The 23,482-nt window shown below is 27.3% G+C and overlaps 1 protein-coding gene and 1 pseudogene across 1 annotated transcript; both read right to left on the reverse strand.

Moving 5' to 3' along the window:
- Positions 1-1,253: 1,253 nt before the first annotated feature.
- Positions 1,254-3,863, reverse strand: LOC107928942 (E3 ubiquitin-protein ligase RMA1H1). The gene is made up of 2 exons (XM_016860255.2): positions 3,633-3,863; positions 1,254-2,160 (listed from the first exon to the last, which is right to left on the reverse strand). The coding sequence occupies exon 2, from the start codon at positions 2,155-2,157 to the stop codon at positions 1,393-1,395; it is 765 nt and encodes a 254-aa protein (XP_016715744.2). The 5' UTR covers positions 2,158-2,160; positions 3,633-3,863; the 3' UTR covers positions 1,254-1,392.
- A 15,819-nt stretch (positions 3,864-19,682) lies between these two features.
- LOC107942186 (putative ubiquitin-conjugating enzyme E2 38) lies at positions 19,683-23,178 on the reverse strand (annotated as a pseudogene).
- Positions 23,179-23,482: the final 304 nt, after the last annotated feature.

Consider the following 23,482-nt stretch of genomic DNA (forward strand, 5'->3'; position numbering starts at 1 on the left):
CCCTAAAAAAGGGAAAAGATTTCAGCTAAAATTTGATTGGGTAAGTTATTATTCGAATATTTAAATATTAGACTTTGTTTTATCTCGTTAACTATCAACCTTTAAAATTTAGTTAAATTTATTTATTTTATTAAAAATTGAGTGGATTTTGTACTAGTGCTGTAATCCACGTCTACTTCATTGTTAATGTAGATAATTTTTTTTTTAAAATTTTGATAACTTTGATATATATATCTTAATTTGGTTGAAGTACATAAGACAGTCGCGTGAAATATAATGTATAAGGTCATTGTCATTAAAATTTTAACACTCTAACAAGCATTTCCGTCTAAAAAAAGACAATTTAACTATATTTTTGAAAGCCGAGTGATCTCAGAAAATAGATTTTAACTAGGCAATTTAAGTTGTTATTATATTTATATCTAATATTTTTGTCCAAAACCTTTTAAATTTTAGACGAAGTTTCGAAATTAGACAAAAATCTCAACCCTTAAAAGCAAATCTAAATAGAAAGACGACAGTAATTGTAACACAAAGTTATAATTGATATTTTGTTACTTTCACCCTCGTTACTATTTATATTCATCATAATTGATTGCAATAAGATCCATTCCAGAAAGTAATACCTTTCTTTATCTGATGTGATATAATATACTATGTTTGAATATTCTTCTTTTTTTTTTTGCTTATTTCAAATTGTAATATTTTATTTTATAATTTCTCATATTTTATACATAAAAGGATGACCTCTCTTATTGCAAGCTTCTTTAATATTGACCCCTTCACAGTATTCAAAATGCAACCTTCAGCAGCCACTACCTAATCCCATCACCATTTTCCACCAACTCTCCTAATTTGATAGTTTAATGGTATAGTTTTTCTGGCTTCACCTTCGCTCGAATATATATTGGATTCGGGTTGCTAGAATTCTTATTTTTTTTTATGAAATATTCTTATTCGATACTGTGTATAACATATAGATAGATATAGAGATACCAGTTAATTATACACGTATCAAATACATTACTATATCTGACACTCATACCTAAAGTTGAGTAACATAAGTAATGATTGCAGTTAAAATTGAAAGCAAATACAGTTAGATTGACGCATCAAAACTTGGTCATTGATTAACTATTCTATGGGTAAGTTCAAGTTATGAATCAAGTTACATGTTATATACGTAAATATTTTTATGTTGTCAGTGAATTAAGACTATTAAATTTAAATCTTGGAGGAAAACTCATATCATATCGATCAAAACTTATAATTTCATATATAATATTATATCGTAGCATAGGAGATGCAACATCTCCTAAGCTAATTAGTACATCTGGCAGAATTTGTATCTATACATGCAAGGGTATATTAACGGTCGGTTAACCGAATAGATCAAAATAAAAGAAGACATATGATTAAGCAACAGAAGAGGAAAAAGCTTATTCTATTTAGTGCCTTATCCGCTTGCTTTAGGTGCCTTCTGATCCTAGGGGTACTCCCAGTAAGATTGTATGAATTCGGATACGCATATAAGTTCGTAATTGACTCCCCAAATACCCTTGCGTATACCATTTCACCGAATATTCGGGTCACTGGATCGGGCACATTCATCGTTGTGCCGCCGGGACTAAGCATCGGCGAAGACGGATAATCGTACACTTGTGGTTGATATGAATAGCCATGGTGATGGTGATGTATTTGATGTGTAAATTGTGGACTAGTGGCACTATTAGGTGATCTTGGTGTGCCAAAATCAGGACCAACAGGTCTCTTTGGAATGACTATTCCAAGTTGGGGAGCCTTGCCTCTTGATGCTATACTCGTCCGGCCCCGACCATAAAGTGGTACGATTGTCGAAGCCGAAACTTCGGCCTTACATACGGGGCATTGCGGCTGTTTTTGGTCATGGCTTTCGGTGGAGATGGATTGACAATGAAGCCATTTGTAAATACAAGGCCAACAATATAGGTGACCGCATAGCGTCACCACCGGATCTTGCACAGTATCGAGGCAAATGTTGCAGTCAAAACCGGCTGAGGGATTATCGTCCGAACCCGTGACTGTTTCCGGCGAATTCACCCACTTCTCCATGGAATTTTTGCTTTCTAATAAACAGTTTCGAACTTCGGCCTCTTCGATGTAGCGCTCATTGGCCATGATCTGCAGTTAACATCATAAACATCTTCATTACAACTCAAAAGTACTAAATGTGGAAATGTTTCAGTTAACTTGAATCCCTATATATTTCGGAAATTTGCAAAAAAAAAAAAACCCCACTGTTCAGTGGTTGAAACTTCAAAGTTCAACAATTCCCAAATTAGTGAATTACCATTAAAGTCTAATAAACATAAATATAATAATAATTAAAAGAAGGCCAAATAAGACCAGCAACTGATATTGACTTCATGTAGGTTTAAGAAATTGTATCTAAAAACAAAAAACAAAAAACAAAAAACATTTATTTCATTAAAAGCATCACTACAGCCAACCATATCCAAGTGAAATACAATCAAGAGGTATATATACATATATATATATATCTCAATGCAAAAAAACATGGTTACATATAGACCTGTATGATCTATTAAATGGTTTAAAAAATCTCTCTCTAACCCTTAATTCAAAAGATATTAGATGCTTAAGTAAGTTAAGAGTAGTTCTAATTTCTAAATTAGCACTACCAATAACATCAACGAGTTAATACTTAATTAACAAACTCAATATTTCGTTTTTATATAAACCAAATTTATACATAAAGCAGCATAAAAAATTGTTTATGTAATTCATTTTGTTGTTAAAAAATAAATATTTTAAAAAATATCTTTATGTTAATATTTATTCCATATATTTAAATTATTTAATTTTAAATCAAACCGAAATTTACTCGAATTTCAAAATCCAAAGCCGGACTACGCACAGATCTAACAGCTTTCTAGTTTCTATGATCTGCACTCAGCATGAAATTTTATATATATATTGAGTGAATAAAATTTTAAAATATTAAATTAAATATTCTTAACATTATCAATTATTTTGAACCTTCGTTATCATCTCTAATTTTCATCTTACCTATTTTTGCTACTTTCAGAGAACGAAATTCAAAAACGACTCAGTTCAGCCATGAAAACAAACAAACCAAAGAAGAAATCTCATTCGGTTTTGGAGATCAAAAAAGGACTCGAAAATTACAACAGAACAAACAATAATCGAAGATTAGCAGAGAAGAGAGAACAACTTCGAAAGCTGGTAACCACTTCAAAGTTATCGAAATTCGATCAAACGAACTTCATAATTCAGCTATAAAACAACCATCCATCATCAAAAAAAAAAAATTCAAAAGCGAAGGTTAGCAGAGAAGAGAGAACGATTTCGACGCTCGTAATCACTCCAAAGCTATCGAAGTTCTATCAAACGAACTTTCATAATTCGACTATAAAACAACGATCCATCACAAAAAAAAGAAAGAAAGAAAGAAATTCAAAAGCAAAGATTAGCAGAGCAGATAGAACAATTTCGACGCTCGTAATCACTACAAATCTTTCTAAATTTGATCAAACGAACTTGCATAACCCGACTATTAAACAACGATCCATCACCAAAAAAATTCAAAAAACGATCGACTATAAACTTACCAGCTGGTTCTCAAGTCTTTTTTACGTGGGCTTGATTAACAAGAGAGCTCTTCTTTTTTGCTTTTTTAAAAAAAAAAAATCTGAGAGGAAAATGTGGTGAACTGTAATTAAGCTGTGTGGGAACGAGGGCGGTAACCGGCTCTGCTTTATATAGAGAGAAACAAGAAAATACTTCCAAAATAAAATAAAGTACAGTACAATAATAATTTATGCTGCATTAAATTTCTAAATAGGTTGATGTCACTTATTACTACAATATAAATTAAAGTCTTAAAGTCAAATAATAAATTAAAAAATTGTTTTTGTTTTTAGTTTATGGTTAAAATAAGCTTCAAGGCTCTCTATTTTTCATATATTTAAAATTTAGTCTATTTATTTTTTCAGATTTTACAATTTAAATCCAAATATTCACGATATAGAGATTCTTTTTATTAAATTTGTTGATATAACATTTTGAAATTAAAAAAAAACATTTACTTGGTCTGAAGGCGTTAACAATTAAATTGCATTTTAAATTTGAAAAGCAGAGTGACTAAAATTCTTGAATAAATTAGGCGTTTAAATTCCAAATATACTAAGGGTACAATGATTTTTTATCATATTATAACCTTATTATATTCTTATAATAAAAACAACCCAACACGAGGTCTGACCCTATATAATAAAAGACAACAGACATCCCAAAGGAAGGACCTTCTTCTTCTCTACTTCTAGACTAGAATTATCTCCCCTTCTCATCTACTTCCGTTGATCCAACGTATCAGCAAACCTTATCTAATTATTGTTTTTTTTTAAGTACTCTTTCTAATTTTTTCGATCAAATTATGTTATTACTCTCTATACTATGTATAAGTTGTGAATTTAGTCATTATAGTCTAATTTGGTCGATGATAATCTCCCCAAACATTAAATAATGATTTAATACATTAAAAAGATAATATACTTTCTTTGTTCCAATAAAATGTGACAATTGAAATTTTGAGTTTAATTTTTTTAATTTTAATCTCAATTAATTTAAATATTTAATTAATTGATACTTAAATTGTAATATATATATATATCTAAATTTTAGTTTTAATTTTAATTTTAATAATAACAATTTTTTATTACTAAACTTTGACTAGATTTGAGAAAACCCAAATAAGATTCCAAGGCATAGAGCAAGACACGTATACTATTTTAATATATAAGGATTTTTTTAAATTTCATATGAAAATTTTTAAATATCTTTATTTATTTATTTTTATTTAAATATAATTTAAGAACATGTGATAATTTTTTATGTTGTAATAATTTTACTTATTTTCATCGATTTGTAAATATTAGCTTTGACACATATTTGATAATTTGGTCTTAGATTCCACAAGTTCTAGAATTCCTCATGAATTGGATAACAATTCAATTTTTACCATCTTTTTCACTTAAATTCCACTTGGATCAACCTATTTTATTATATTAATATTTTTATATATTTTGCTAAATTTTATTCTCATTCAAGTTTTACGTTCCATCATCTATAGCCGTTTTTTAGATTTATCATGCACGGTCAGATTTGAATATTATTTTGGTTCTCAACTTAATGGTGCTTCGTAATGGTTAATTCTAAGGTTTTTAGAATTAGATTGGTCGTTGAACTGGTCATGCCACGATTTTGACTAGTTCAACCAATTTCTTACGGTTTGATTAAAAGAATCATTAAAAAATTCATAAAAAATAAAAATTGATAACTTAACTAATTCTTGATTTGACAGGTCAATCTGGATCAAACAACCATGGTTAATTTTGATTATAGATGTTCTTATGTATTTTATAGTAGTCACAATTGTAATTATACTTGTAACTTTAAAAAAAAATAGTCGATATGAACTAAACTGGAGTGTAAATGAAACATTGGAGTGTAAATTACAATTTTACTATAAACTCGAATTTAAATAACTTAATTATGTCTCGAATTTTTATCCATCATCGAGTTCAACTCAACTTAATTAAACCTTTAAATCAAACTAAATTTACAAAATCTTATCAATAATCCCACCCTTAAACAAGTCCGACCCTACCTAAGCTCATGATCTTTAGTACATAATAAAAAAACAAACCTTTAATCATATAATAATTTATTTATAGAAAATCTACAAATCAATTACCCCACTTCGTAAATGGCTGATTACGATTCCCCTCCCAATTGGTTTGAAAAGGATGATATAATTACTTTTCAACGTCGTCGTTTTCCTTTCTTTACGTTTCTAGAGTTACAACTTTTAGTAAAAATCCAATAAATCAGTCAAAATTGGACTAAGAAATTTTCATGATTATGGCATTTCAGAATTAATGCATGTTAGAATAAATTTTGATAACATCAACAATGTTTGATTTCTTTAATCACATTTGGAATTCAACTATATTACGTGTTATTTATTTATATATATATATGTGTGTGTGTGTCACAATGGGTGGAACACAATCTTTTGGCGTAATTGTATTGACTCATGAAAGTTTATGTAAGTTTATGTAATTGAATTTTTTGTTTAAAATTTTGAGGGTATAAATATAATTACAAAATTAATGCATTCCACATGTGTAAGGTGAATCTGTCCTTAAACACGTGATTGGATTTAAACTAAATTAAACTTGGATATGAGCTATATTTGGTATGATTTACGTAGGGTGAGGCTTGAACCTAAATATATTTAAGATCTAAGTGTCGTAGCCTCATTAAACAAGAGTTTGAGCGAAATAATTCTAGTTGTGGTCCTTTGCTATACTCAAATTTTATGATTTAATTCTTGTATTTTAATTTAACATAATTTAATTTATCTATATATGATATCATTAGTTAGTCCAAATAGATAACATTATTAAAAATTTTGATTAATATTCTAAAATTTTCATGAATCGTAAGATTTGTGTCGACCTTTTAATCTAATAAATGTATCATTTTCAGAAATCGAGATTTGTTGTACGTATTAAGTCTAAAATTATAAACATATACAATAAAAAATGACGAAATTAGAATTCAAGGCTTTTAAAGTGGATAATAATCTTATCATTTGCAACCGTGCATTTAGACTTAGCTCAAAACTTGAGGTGCAAAATCACTCAATGATTGCAGTAGAAATTAATTAGTCACCACTTTGAATTGTATAAATATTCGATAAAATATTATGTTGAATTTTTTTAGAAAATATTTATGTATGATTGATAATTATAAAAAATTATATATCATGTGATTTATAAAATATAAAACAAACATAAGATATAATTTAGATTAAAATATTTTTTTGATAGAATCAAGAGAATACAAGTTTTAAGCAAATAATGTCGATTGAATCTTAATTTAATTGGTATGGTTGTTGTTACCAATGCAGGAGGACGTGCGTTTGAGTACACATTATTCTCCTATTTATGAGTTGGGAAGAGGCTATAAGTAATTTTAAGTATTGTGTCAAAAAGAGCAAATATGATCAGAACATATAAAGAGCAAATATGGGTTGGGTGACCCATGCAATAAGGGCGATGTGACTATAATGGCTCATAAATGTGAATGTACCCCCCCAAAAAAGGAATAAATATTTAAATTATTCATAAATTTTGATTTAATATATAACGTTATATATAAACTTTGGTTTCGTGTGGTTTTATATATGAATTTTTTATTTCATTTAATTATCACAAATCGCTAATAAATTTATCAAATCAGTACTATTTTACGTCGATATGTTACATATACAAACAACTATCCAAAATGAAAATAAATATTTGTATTCATTTTTTTAATTGTGTACAGTTGAATCAAAATCAAAGTTTCATGTATGCATATGAACCAAAATTTAAATTTCATGTGTATAATTACACCAGTTCATGTTCAAATTACACATTGAACCAAAGTTCATGTATATATTTGATATTTATTATAAAAATATATGATCGAAGTATCACTAAACTACAGATTATATATTGGTCTATTTTAAAAAAAAACAAAGGATAAATTGATTTAAACAACATAATTTAACAAAAGCACTATTTTGTTCATTCACTTAACGGATATGACCAGTTTGTCCTTTTTTTTTTTTTTAGTATACGGGTCAAAATCTAATCTAGAAAACTATTATATCACTTTTACCCAAAGAAACATAAATTTAAAAAATATATATTATAATAAATTAATATGTAAACACTTCTACATATATAAAATATCTAGAAATTATTAATATTATCTTATATTACATATGTGTTAGTGTATCTATATTAAAATTATGTTACTTATAATATTATTTTACAAAAATAAATTTAAAAAAACGATAATAAAAAAAGTAAAGCAGGTGAAACATCAACATTTATGAAAATAAGAATAATTATAATATTTCAAAAGCTATATTAAATCAAATGAGACAAAAATGAAAAAAATTATGTATTTATATAAATTTAATACATTAAATTTTATTATTTTATAAAAATTAATACAATAATGTGTCGTATCAAGGTTGACTATTCATTTTAACAAGGTCTTTAAAGCAAATTTAATTTTTATAATAATTAATTATTTAATGTATTTAACATTAAAATATATGTTAGAAAAAAATTAAAATACTTTTTACAACTTGCAATAAATTTAATATACTGTTAGCATATTCGTTGTATTTGACTGATGATTTAAACATGTATTAATTAATGATTATTGAAATATGAAAAATATATATTTTTGCATTTATTTAATATCATTATTTTATTTATAAAAATATTTAATTTTTTAGTTAATTAATTAAGTGAGTTGATATAACTTGATTGGTGATATTAAATTCAATGAAAATTTATTTATATATTTTTTTGGTGAATTAAAATGAATCTACATGGAAAAATATTGAGGGATACAAAATCCTCTTTCCTTGTCTGCAACGAAAAAGTCTAACGATTCTTTTGGAGGGATCTCAAACAGATGAAGATCCGCCGTATTTGTGAAAGCCAATTTAATTATGTAATCTGCGCTTTGATTATGCTCCCTAGAAATATGTCTTAATATCCATTGACCTTCTTGAGACAATATGCTGTGTATTCTTCTAATCAGAGTAGAATTTAAAGTCTTCGAAGCACTTTCATGTGTAGCTTTAACAACTTCCAGACTATCTGATTGAATAACCACATTATCATGGCCTCTTCATTGGGCGAGTTTTAGATCATCTAAAATGCCCCAAAGTTCTACATCAAAGACCGAGCATGTCCCTAGAAATCAGTTATAACCAGGGATCCAATCACCATTCTCATCTAGCATAACTCCCCTAGCAAATGCACATCCTAATTCCAATTGAACGGCACCATTGGTATTGAGAAAAATCCAACCCCTCTTAGTAATATAAAAATATAAATACTTATGTTAATAATTTTTTTAGAGAATTTATTTTTATCAAATTTCTAAATGTTAGTTGTATTTGAATTTGGCCACCACCTTTTTTTAATTAACATCCTATAAATGATACTTTTTAAGATTATAAAATTACAAAATGTACTTAATTAATTCTTAGTATTGCATCATATACAAATTAGACCTTATACCTACTTAATTTTTTTAATTGAATAGAAAATTTTAAGATCTTTGGATATTTCAAATATGATATAATTGATATAATGTATATAACTTTTTTTTTTAAATTTTATTTGTCATTTTCATATATTATGTTTGCAATATTAATTAAGTGTTGTTTATAATATTATTAGATTTTTTATCATGCAATGCACGGACTTACCTAGGATATAAGGTAATCATACTCTTTAAGAATTACGGAAATCTGTCAAAATTTGAATCTATTAATAAGTTATTTAATAAGTAAATTTAAATTATTTAACAGTGTAGATGATTTTGATTTTGATTATAATTATAAAACAATTAATGCACCTCTAATTAATAAGAGTGTAAATTAATATTTATATATAGATGTACGGGTTTATTGAATTTAAATTAAAAGATATATTTAATTAATTCATATTTTTTTTAAAATATAAAATATTTACACATATAAATATTTAATTAATTCATATTAGAGCATTGTATCAGAATCACTACCATTTATTTGCAAAATCTTAGTATTAGTATTGTATTAGAATCATCACCATTTATATAAATAATATATAAATAACTTTTAACTATAAGCTATCTCTCATGAATTTCTTCAAAAGAAAACTCTAAAAAGCTTATGAAAATAGTAAAGAAATTGGCATTATAGTAAGTAATTGACACTTGTTTATAGATATCAGAGTGTTCTTTAGTCAACTTAAGAATAAAATTAACTTTTTTAATAAAAATAATGAAGAAATTAAAACTTATTTATAGGATAAGTGTGAGCATTGAGTTTTCTCTAGCCAATGTAGGATTAAGTTTAACTTTTTAAGGGATTAAAATTAATTTCTAATGAAAATAGTGAAAAAGTGAGTTATGGGAGTATTCTCTAGTCAATATGGGATTAAAATTAACTTTTTAAGAAAGAAGTGTGCTATGGAAGTATTATATAGCCAATTTGGAATTAAAATGAACTTTTTAATGAAAATAGTGAAGAAATTGTCACTTATATAAGGTAAGTGTTAAATGTGGGAGTGCTCTCTAGCCAACGTAGACTTAAATAACTTTTTAATAAAAAATGTGAAGAAATTTATACTTATTTATAGGGTAAGTGTGAGCATAGGAGCATTTTCTAGCCAATGTGGGATTAATGTTAACTTCTTAAGGATAAAAACAAAATTAGACCTTCACATCAACATTAGGTCTTAGACCTTGTAATATATATATATATAGTTCAATTTTTCCATTAGTCTCTGTGCTATGCAGAAGTTGTGGATTTAATCGTTATATTCTAATTTGGTCTTTTTTTTAATTTTTGTAATTTTCGAATTTTGAAATTTCAGTTCTTACTAAACTATAGCGGTAAAATTCATTAAGTTAAATTGTGATGTTTTCAAAATCTTATGTGATAAACATATTATCACAATATCAGCATGATATTTTCATATAATATTTGCATAAACATTTTAGTTAATGTATTTAACGGTTATAGTTTGAATTAAGATCGAATTTCAAAATTAGAAAAATAGAAGACTAAAATTGATCAAATTGGAGAATAAAAACTAAATTCACAACTTATATAAAGTATGGAACTAATAATAGAATTTGACCTAATGGATCTAATTGCTATTGTTTTAGGTCATGACTGAAATTTCAAAATCTAAAAAAGTACACAGACTAAAATCGACCAGATTAGAGCATAGGGACTAAATTTGCAACTTATGCATAGTATAAGGATTAATAAAGGATTTAACCTTTCATATGTATACTCACATTGTCGCCTTTTATTTTTTTTAAGTCTATTAAACTGATGCAATAATATGGCTAAGGTCTTGGAGACTTTTCCCAAATCCCATGATTTCATGGAACATTTCATAGACAAGTGGCATACATGATTCACTCTTTTTTGGATAATTTCCAGTAGTTCAATAGCAAGTGGCCTATTGTGAGAAATCATGTCAATTTCTCAATTTTGTTTATAAAATTAAAATATATTATTATTATTACATAAAATCCAAACTTGTAAGATAATATATACACATATTGTATATCTAATGGTTAAAAGTGTACCAAAATGACAATTAAAACAAACATATGCTGCCACTATGTACCAAATTACATTGTCAAGTGTATAGTTTTTGGTCCATTCTTACAATATTGCTTTGATAATCATGTGAAGTCACTGATTTGATATTTGGCACATCATACCATATCTATACTACTTTTCTTAACTAGCCATTTGCTAGTTATGTTCCAAGTGGGAATGAGTCAAATTCAGTGAGTCATATATTACTAAACAATCTCAACTAGGTTAATTAAATTTAATAAATTCTAAAAAATAAGTATTAAATGTTGAATCTGTATTAAAAAATTGTTTATATTACTAAAAAAATTAAGTCCAATATGTTCAGACGTATGTTTCCTTACCTTTGTTAAAAGATACTATCGTTAGATTTCATCATGGATTATCTCATTAGAAAAGTTATCTCATCGGACCCAAGATCACCTCGCTAGTGATATCACTTTGCTTGGACTTAAGGACACGTCACTCAATCACTCCTGCAAGATGGATGCCACTTGTCATCTACATTTTCTGCAACCGAATCACGTCAAGTCATATAATTGATCTAACAACGGAACCACTAAATGACAAGTCTACCAATTAGTAGAGGACACGTGGCCCGTAGTATTTAACCTCATATACCTCTCTAAACTTTATAGTGTGGGAGGATCTACACACACTCTAGGCTCTCTCTCATGGCTACGAGCATGCTATATTTGAATTGTAATGAACTTACACGATAAAAGAACATAGTAAAATAATCAAAATGTTTAATATTAAATGACACGAAAAATAATATATATGAATAATTTTTTTTTAAAATTTACATAAAAATTGTTAATATGTCATCATTTTTATTAAACATAATTATATTGAATATGACTATAATTATTGACAAAAAAATTAACACATTCAATATGAATATCTCAATATTAAAACTATTTCAATATAATGAAATCTGAAATAATTTTAAATTTTGCATTTTTCAAAAAAAATTAAAATAATTTTAATATGATACATATAGTGATAAATTTCATATTGAATCTCATCCATAGATTTATGATAAAATAAAAGGGTAATTTTTTTTTACATATATGATTATCTAAATAAACAAATAATTTACATATAATTTTTGTCAATTTCAATTTCATGTCATAAAAAATTGACATCTAACTATAAAGATTCTTTCTACGAACTATAAGGACTTATATAAATAAATTATTCTAGTTTTTTTGACCTTTTTAATATATAAACCACTCAATAATATATTTTCTCTTTATCCGTTAGCTTTTCTTATTTAAACCAATATTTTTTTTAAACAATCTCATTATAGGTTCTGATCATGTCTGCTCTTTTTTATACAATGTCTAGAACTATGCATAACCCTTTACTAACCCATAAATAGAAGGATAATGCGCTTCAAAGCACTCAAACCTACATCATCCTGCATTGATAAAAATGTCCATGCCAATCGAATTTAATTACCCTTATCACACCAATAATTTCCATAACTTAATTGGCATAAATTATGGTTTCTAAATGAATGAATTAACCTTAATAATATCGTATGATTTCCACTAGTTTAATGTTTGATTTGAATAGAGCGATGGTTAAAGCTTTTATCATATATCTATCTGACATGAGTTCAAATCGTGTTATCCTTATTCTTTATTACTAATGTGTAGAAAAACTTTATAAGATAATGATGTTTATAATATTTCTCATATTCAAAAAGTGTGACAAAATGACAAATAAAACAAAACAAACATGATGCAATCAATATAGGATTTTTGGTTAGATTATGTGGATGTTGCCATCATATCAAAACATATGGTGCCACTATGTATCAAATTATATTATTAAATGTATAATTTTCGGTCCAATCTTACAATAATGTTTTAAAAAATATTTGAAGTCACCCACATTTTGATGTAATCCACGATATTTTTCTTAACTAACCATATGGTAATTATACCCAACGTGTGAATGAGTCAAATTTAATGTGCTATACATAGTATCTTAATTAGATTAATTGATTTTAATAAATGAATGTTAAACCAATTAATAATAAAATTTTATTAAAAATTGTTTATATTACTTAAAATGTAAGTCCAATATGTTCATACATAAATTGCAATTTACTAGAGCTCCTCCAATTTATCAAGGTCAAAATTCAAGGTGCTCGAAAGCTCTTCAAGATAAGAATCCCATAAGAAAAAATCAAAGTTGGAGTAGTAGTATTTTAATAGTTAAATTTTATAAATTTTTTAATTAATTTAGTATTTTTATCATATTGATTAAAATATTGTTTATATTAATATATATTTAATTTTTTTCCATTTATTAAAAAATATTTATCTTAATATTTTAGTGTATTTTATGTATTATATATTTTTTAAAATTTTTATAAAAAAATTAATACATGCAAGTCAGATTAGACTCGAGTTTAACATTTTTAATATAGGTCAATTTTTTCTAGCCAAACCCAAGCTTAGAAAACAAACATAAAATTTTATATCTACCTAACCCGATCTGACCCAACTCGATTCATGATCAGGTCTAACACTCACTAGGTTAACCCCAAGTATGACAGAAATGTATGGTGTTAGGACACAACAATAAAGTATGCGTTGAATCTTTTAAGGTCCTTTTGGAAGAACATTTATTTTCAATATGGTACATTTAATTTTTTTATCTTATATTATAATAGTTAATCTTACTATCACTATTATTTTTATATTAAACAACCACGAATAAACGTACCGTGACACAAATGGCCCTATGTCCGCACAGCTTTTAGAATCAGCAGAAATAGACTTAGTGGGCAAAATAATAATTTACTATTTTTCTAGAAACAAAGAAGCAAACTTAAAATTCAACTAATGGTTTTGTTTCTAGAAGACATTTCCGCGTTTGGGTACGAACTTCTGGAGCATTTAAAAAGACAAGTATGCCCTCCCGAGTGTTTGACAGCCCAACGCATCATCTGGGTTGCCACATGGCGTTTAACCCAAAATTGCTTCTAGAACTTTCGTGAACAAATTAGATTACTCAACCTTCGCGATGCGTTTGAATAGTTTTGTTGGATAGTGACAATTATTTTCCTATTTTCTGAATAATTAATTACATGCATTTATCCACAATTGAATAAAATTTCAATTGCAATATGTTTCAATTCGATTGGATCGGTGAATAAGACTAATTGAATTATGAATTAATCGAAATTTTAATTTGGAAAAAGATTATTAGATTGATAAATTGGTATGAATAGATTAAAATGTACAAAAAAAAATTGATTGAATCGTACAATTAAATTAATTGAATCGAACATTTTTTATTTTTTATTATTTAATTGAACCGGTTGGATTGATGAACCGATAACATGTCAATTCAACCATCAATTCAATTTTGAAAACTTTAGTCAATTGATATCGTTAGTATCGTTTTATTATAAGTTCCGAAGTTAAATAACATAATATTTCTTTAAATTAGGAAGAGTTTACTATTGAAGTTAAAAATTATTATGAAAATTTTAATAATATTTATCAGTGTTGTCAAAGATATTTTTAAAAAGAAAAAATATTTACTTTAAACATGATGTTTTAAAATTTAAAAAAAATAAATGAAAGATAAAAGGGCTTTTTTCATTAAAAATACTTTTACAAAAATTAATTTTTTTTCTTAAAATTAAAATCTAAATTTAAATTAAATATGATTGCTTATCATTCTATTTTGTTTAAAATTATGGTTTAAATTGAAAAGTATTTTTAAATCGAAAAAAAAAACTTTAGGGGTTTTAATGGTTTAGAGTGTCTAAATTATTTAGCCTTTTAAAACCCTCGAGTTTTGTTCAACCATTATTAAATTGATTGAGCTAATTGAATTTAAGTATAATGCTTGACTCGAGTAACTTGTAAATTTATTTATGATTTTTTTTTACTTTTAATCAATACTAATTTTTTAAGGTAAACTACATTCAATGTCACTAAACTATTGATTAATTTAAGTTTTGGTTATTCAATTTTAAAAAGTTACAAAATGGTCATTGAACTATTTAAAAGTTTTTATTTAAGTCATTGAACTATTCGATCAATGTCCATTTTGTAACTTTTTGAAGTTGAGTGAGCAAAACATAAACTTATAAATAGTTTAGTGACCTTTAGGTGTAGTTTACCTATTTTTATTATAATTAGAGTAAAAATAAATGAATCTAGATGTCACGTGCTTAGAACTTACACGACCTTAAACTAAAACAACGAACGATGATCAATGACAAGCTGTGTCATTGAACTCATTTTGAGTGAGTAAAAACGTAATCGAGTGAATTCAAGTAACTTTTTTTCAAATTAAGTTCAAATTTTTATCTAAGGTTGAACCGAAATATATCAAGTCAAAAATTGGTAGCCTAATACTTGAATAAATCTTTAAATAACATATTTTCTTCCTTTTTTACACAATAATATTGATAAATGATATGAATAAGAGAATTTATTAAAACAATAAATGATTAACATATCAAAATTTACAACTTTAATTGTATAAAAAAATTAATAACTTCAAATTACTTACTCAGCCCTGTATAATATAAACAACACTATAAATCATTACCAAGTCTAACAAAAAAAATTAAAATCTTAATTAATTTTGAAGTGATTAATCTACCCTAACCTCTACCCTTTTTCTAATTAATTCACTTTGAAGATGATATTCTATATATAATTAGAGAGAAAAATGAAGTTGTTTGGGATCGAACTCAAGATCTAATGCGTATAACATAATACTCTTATCATTAAGCCAAAAAACTCGAACTCAATTTAGTAATTATCAGCTTAATTCAAGCTTAGTAATACTCAGCTCAAACGATTATCAAGTCGGATTGAACTTTTCATTTTTAATATATATATTAAATATTTTTTATATTGTTGAATTACATTATTACCCTAAATATATTATTGACCTTAAGCTTAATTATCAAGTTGAGATCAAGCTCGAGCATAAATACGAATATTGATAAACAAGTTTAGTGTGCCTTTGGATGGGCTGTGGTTGTGGTGCGATGAAATATTTTATTTCATAGCTACAATAATTAATTGCACTGCAACTGCTGTTTTTAACATTACCGGAGGTAAACGTACCGTCCACCCACAGACACACTTAATCAAGCTCAAGTAACTCGATTATATATTGAGTCAAGTTCGATCTCAAAAATAGATGTTTGATTAAGCTCAAATCAAGTATCAAATTTCAAATTTCAAATCGAATTTAAGTTCAAACTTGTCAACATTCGAGTTCGGCTCAACTCAATTACACCCTTAATTTCTACTGCAGTACTTAGTCCACTATAGATATGATATTTTAATCTAAATTATCTTTTTTATATTAGTCCACAAGCTGGTCCTGTCCATGTTTAATGCAATAAAGTTGAACCGTAACTTAAGATAACGTTAACCATATCATATATTATCTCATTATTTAATTTAATCAATAAGTCGGTCCATTTCCTACACAAAATAACAGTAAACCTTAGCCTATCCGATTTAATTTGTTGTAGATAAGATTTGATACAGCTAATCATTTTTTAATTAACTTTACATAACATTTCAAAGCTAATAACCCAATTTTCTACAGTATTTAATACAACAGTAATGTGTTTTAATTTGAGTTAATTGCACCAATCACCGCTAATTTATAATTTTTATCATACATTAATCTCTAAATTTTAAAGCGTTTTAATTATATCTCTAAATAACTAGCATTATATTAATTAGGTGGTCCTATTTTTAAGCTGTTAATTTGATCATTAAATTATACGTAAAATCTTATGTGATATAATTAAAAATAAAATTTTTAAAGAAAAGTAAAATTTTATCACATAACTTTTAAAATTAAAAACTAAAAATAAAGCAAAATATTACCACATAAAATTTGATGTCTCATTTAAAATGATATTATTGATATAAATCGATAGTTTGAAGATATAATTAGAATTTTATAAAATTTAAGAACTAATTTAAAATGAAAATCACAATTTAAAGATTTTTATAGTGGAATTAACTCTTTAAATTTTATAATCGCAGTTAATTGAAATTTGATTAATTAAATATTAACTGTTAATTTCAATCGCTTATGGATTTTGGTTCTTTGAAATGATGGAAGGGGTGGATCCATTTTTTTTTACAATTTCGATCACTTTTTTCTTTTCACCAATTATAATTAAATGATTAATTTAATTTAATTAAAATTTAGTATAAATTTAACCACATCAAATGACATATAGTCAGTTGAAAGTCATTTCACCTAGCATTAATTTTTAATTAACCTTAATTAATTAAATAATGTTGTCTTTTATAAGTAGATAATATAAAAGATAGTGGTGAAAGCAATTTTGTTGATTCCAAAATTAAATAGCAAATTCCTTCACTTGACTTGGGTTGCAACTTGTTAGTACATTAGAGGATTTAAATAAATAATTAAAAAATTTATTTTACTTATACTGTATCATTGTCAATTAAAATATTATTTTGTACTTTTAATATTTTATGAAAATAATTTTGAAATTAAAATAAAGTAAGTTAGTAAAACATGAGATAAATTGAGATTAAACAATATGATGTGATATAATTTTAATATGTGGATCAATTCTTTCATAATATAATTTTAAAATAAATAAGAAATAAGAAATAAAATAAATTTATTTGCATATAATTACTATGATAAAATATATAAATAATTCAGAATCAAACTATTATGGGTCATAAACACACGGAATTTTCTCTAAATTGAATTATGGTAACTAGTTATGCATAACATTAAATAAATTAATACATGACATAAACGCAACAGATAAATAATTAAAAAGTAACACAAAATGAAATGAACACATTATGAATAAATGGATATAATGAATAATGTCTCAAACTATGCAATATATATTTATATATATAAATTTAAACATAAAACTATTTTTATATAATCTAAAAATAAATGGATCAAATTTGAAATTAATGTTTTATTAGTAATATAAGAAGAGGAAACATACCCATTAAAAATGGGGGAAAGCCATGTCCTAAAAGAAAAACCAATGAAAGCTAATAACACGTTTGGAAAGGAGAAGTTTTTTTTAAATTACTTTTATATATTGATATTGATGGAATTTAATGTATCATTTTAACTTTATTGATATTTTTAAGCTTTAAATATAACTAAATTCCCTAAACTTCAGTCCTTCAATTTTTATTTCCTCGAATTTGATTCCAATTCTAGTCTCTCTATTTATTTAATTTGAAAATCGAAATCCATTTAATAACACCGTTAATGGAATTTTACAATAACATATACTCAAATTTAATAAAAGTTCTTGATAACACATTTAAATTTAATAAAATTTAAGTTAATAATTTTATTAATTGAACTTTGATTTTTAAATCTATAAAGATTAAATTTAAAAATTAAAATTAAAGAGACTAATCTTTAAAATTTCAAAGAATACAAGGATTGAGAGCATAATTAGATCTTTTAAATAATTTTTCATATAGACATGAAATAAATTATTAATTAATATAAATTTTAAATATTAAAATTATTAATTAATCCAATAACTTAATGTAAAAATTATATTTTATTTTTTAAAAGTATAAGACATTTTAAAAACTGAATTAAAATATCAAAATCAAGTAGTGGTTGGTTTGTGCATACCTATATAGGACGGTATTGAATGAAACAAACCAAATCACATCGAAACACAACGAAATTTTTTACAAAAACAAAAAAAAATTTAAACTGCTTGATACATATTTAAACTTAAAACCATACATATAGACATGCACAGTTAATAGGATGCTCCTCTCCCTATCGGGGGAGCTGCTACGCTGATACATAAAATCAATACTGAACGATACCGACACCAATGACGATACCATCTCTCAGTTAGAGATTCAATTATTAGCAAATATTACAAACAAAAGCAAGAATTCCAAAATGAAAAATACATTTTTAACTAATTTACTCATCTAAACGGTTTAACCTTAAAATTTTAAATTCAATTTAATAATTATCGAGTCAAACTTGTGTAACTCGAGCTATCAATCAAGTCGAATTCAAGCATTACAACACTCAATTCGAACAACTCACGAGCTTAATCGAACTTTTCTTTTTAATATTTGTATATTATTAAATTACATTTTTACCCTTAATATATAAAAAGAACTAAAGTACAAATGAGCTTGAGCTTGGGAAAAAAAAAGAGCTTAATCAAACTCAAGTAGCCCGATTAAGTCTAAAGTCAACTCAAGCTTAGAAATTGATGTTCAATTGAGCTCAAGTCAAATATCAAGCCTCAAATTTCGAGTCAAACTCGACCTAACCGCTATTTAGATTCAACTCAGATTACACCCCTATTCTCAAATCCGTAACCTCCATGAACTTGTCGAAAGTATGCATGTCATTTCAACTTAATACTACATTATTAATGAAATTCTATTTACCAAAAACAAGAACCTTTTCATAATTCAACTGAGTTATAAACCTACAGGAATCACAAAGGATTCATTATTACTGCACGAACTAGCAAAAAAATGCACCAAAGGTTCATTATAAAAAATGTATTCATCAAAGCAATTGGAAGAAAAGCTAATCTGTTCTAACACTAACCTTTCACGATGACTTTAATCTTCTCCGAATGATATCAGGTACTTGAATTCAGAAACTGCTCGTAGGTTGACCCGTTTTCCACAAACACCTTCACCATTGCATCGATCATCTTCGTCATTGTTCTTTTAAATCTCTCGGAGCTACTGTTTTCGGTTTTATTAGGGTCTGTTACGCAATCTTTAACCAGAACGGAGCCGATAGCAGCACCCTCTTTATATGCTTCACAAGCCATGATAATGTCACGTGCATGGGAGCGAAAATGACCGGCGACAAAGTCCTCGAAATGCTGTTTCGGGAAACATGGTTCTAATTAGAGCAGAATGTATGTAAAATTTACTTAATACCGTGCATACAAAGAAAACCTGATTTTGCGTCACTTGTGCTAATTGGAAAATGGAAAAACAGAGCAATCCCAGATAAACAAACAGTGTAAATGCTTGTTCGAAACAAATAGATTGATCGCCATCATACAAACTCCGTGAAAGGGATGACAATAGAATCCCAGATAAACAAACTTCATGAAGTGAACTGAACTGAACTGAAATGAAATGATACCAGCGGCGGCCTTCTTAGAGTGTAAATCATTGTCTTCAAGGATAGAGCAAATGCATCCTCATTGTACTTCCTGGACCTCTTTTCACCTTCGGCCCCAACATACGAAATCTCGAAACCAGGCTCGTTAAAGAAGGGTTTAGCATTCAGAATCAGGGCTTGTATGGAAACCAAAACTTGTAGCATGGTTCATTGGCCTGGAACCCACATCTCAGTCTCTTCACCATGCCAAGTGCCCAAAAGGCTTAGGCATACTTTACCACAGCTATACAAATTTGGATTTAACCGGAGACCGCCGGAATAGTAATAAACCATCTGATCAGAAATTCCGGATATACATTAGACATGCTAAAATGCGCATTTACATTGTAATACCCTAATATGTGCATTGTTGGGAAAAACACAATGTATGCAAAATGAACATACCGGTGGCTCATTAGGATATTTTGGAGGGAAGAAACAATCAAAGAAGAAAAGGCCATCATGGTATGGAGTACCAGAAGGTCCCATAATGACAGCTCTTAAAAGACCCATATTTGCTTCACAAACTCTCACATATATTGTTTCTGTGGAAGCACGGAGAAAGCGGACGAGTCATTTTAAACAAAATATTACCAGGAGATAGAAGCAAAAAGTAGTAATTTTCTAACTTTTATAATCATAGAATGCATTTTCAAAAGGGAAGGGAATAACAAGAAGCCATCCTACAAAGTTTTAGATGCATAACGTTTAAAATGTCGTTCAGCTTAGGAACTTGCACAGTTTTGGACTTTTGATAGTTAAGACTTGATTCTATATCAGTTAGTATCACAAGACACCATATATCACAAACACATTCATAAGAACTCACCTGGTAAGCCACTCTCCAGAATTTTCCACTCCTCTTGAATTCGCTTTGCATACTCCTTTGGATACTATTCAATAAGTGCAAAGATCAAATTATATAAGTAGTGACAATTTAGCATGACAGAGAAACAAGATGCAACCTCACCGTCTGTCCAGATGAGGTCAAGTTGCGGTAACGATGGCTTGAGAAAACATCCACAACATCAAAATGTTTGAAACTTCGAAAATTTTGCATTATATGTTCTTCATTTCTTTCTTTCTGTTCAAACCCTGACCCCCTTGGGACCATTACAGTACTGGTAGAAGCTGACTTCAGTCCATCATTAACATCTAATATTGCTTCCTTCTTGATTCCAAGTAGATTAAAGGAAGCCGCGACAGCCTTGAGTTGTTGTTGCATATCTTCAATTAAAGAAGAGTCTTTCAACAAGTTAAGAGAAGCCTCTACCCCCGGAGAAAGATCCACATTATCAAAATGGGATTGCATAATCCAGTAATCATCTTCATATAAGTATTCATGATTATCGCAATCATCAGAAACATCATCAGTGTAGCCATCATAATCCCCATCATCATAATTATATGACAAGTTAAACTCATAATTATCTTCGGACCCTGCTAAACTAACAGTATTTCCATGATCACTGCCTGAAGCATCCTGAAAAAATGGGGAAGTAAATTCAATTAAAGGGAACTTGATGATATATAAATAAAAAGCAATGCTAACTGCAAGGTAGCATGTTGCTTTCAAAAGTTGCAACCAAACACCTCCAATTGGTCTTCCCACTTCTTATCATAGCATATTATATTCTTTCCCTTGCTGTCCATGCTGGTTTTCTCAGAACCAACCGAAACCATCGTCGGATTTTCAATTTCTTTGATATCCATATCATCACAAAGAAGTACCTAACAACAATATGTTTCCTCAGCAAACAAATCGAACTACAAAAATAACAGTCGCGTCGGGAAACATAACAGCACCATAAGCTTACTCTATTCATGTATACATTTAAGTATGGGAGATGCTCTAATTAATTCCTATATATGTAGCTGTGCAACAAATATTCAACTGCTCTGGAGAACAAAGGTAAAACAGATACTTAAAAACTTGAACCACAAACCCTGCTTATATAATGCTAGACTTAAAGCATAACAAGAAGTTTCTACTTTAGTCTTTTTGGGTACTAAAATGGAGAAAAAAAATACTAAACATTCCAAAAAAGAAAAAAAAAAGGAAACTAAGCTATGATAAGCTAAATCGCTAATGCATAAAATAGAATCACTTAAACCAAAAGCAGAAAGACAACGAAGAAGCTAATTTCTTGTTCTTTAACATCAAATGTTGTAATTCTTTGAACATATTATTATCAGATGCATATACATATATACAAATCTGAGTACGAGTAACATAACATGGATACGATGAAGCATTGCACGAAATAGAACGCGCAAAACAGAATAATAAAACAAAATCGAAGTAGAAATCATTTTCACAACGGGTAATATACTTATTTGCATTTCCTTTTTCATATAATTCTACAATTTTCCTATCAACCAAACAGAGACTTAAAAAGAATCCATTATGATATAATACTCTTTAAGAATTGCATGAGAAGCTAAGTTAGTAAACGAGATAGTGACAAACAAACAGAAAAACACAGAATTCCGATCAAAAACCGAAAATCAAAAGAAAAATAAAAAACAACACATTGATCAAAAACAGCGAAACAAGCTTCGATCTACTAAAAAATACACTTAAAATAAAAAAAAAGCACGCAAAGTCCAAAAAAAAATCAAGATTTTGTTTGTTTTTTTCAAAATGAGGGAAAAGGAATATAACCTGCGCTTGCTTGAGTCGCTTTAGAGAGATCGCAGTATCGTCCCATAAAAAAGAATGAAATAAAATATTTAGAGCGAGAAATCCGTACGTGATTTTATTTCAAGGATTACCAGAATAAATTTTTTTTTAAATTATAAGGGTTAATTTCACTGAAAGTCCTTAAACTAACACTGAGATTCCAAATTGGTCCTTGAATTTCAAGATGTTGTGATCAAGTCCTAAGAGTATCAGTACTGTATTAATCGAGTCTTTTATTAGCATAATCGTTAGCTTAAGTGTTAAATGTAATTTGGATATGACCTAAAACACATTGATCAAATTATAAATTTATTGTATGAATAGTATAGCAGAAT

Source organism: Gossypium hirsutum, chromosome A01, assembly GCF_007990345.1.
Source record: "Gossypium hirsutum isolate 1008001.06 chromosome A01, Gossypium_hirsutum_v2.1, whole genome shotgun sequence".
In the NCBI taxonomy this organism is placed as follows: Eukaryota; Viridiplantae; Streptophyta; class Magnoliopsida; order Malvales; family Malvaceae; genus Gossypium; species Gossypium hirsutum.

What these genes read in the sequence shown, in the direction of transcription:
- LOC107928942 (XM_016860255.2), bottom strand. Translation starts at nt 2,157, where the DNA reads ATGGCCAATGAGCGCTACATCGAAGAGGCCGAAGTTCGAAACTGTTTA.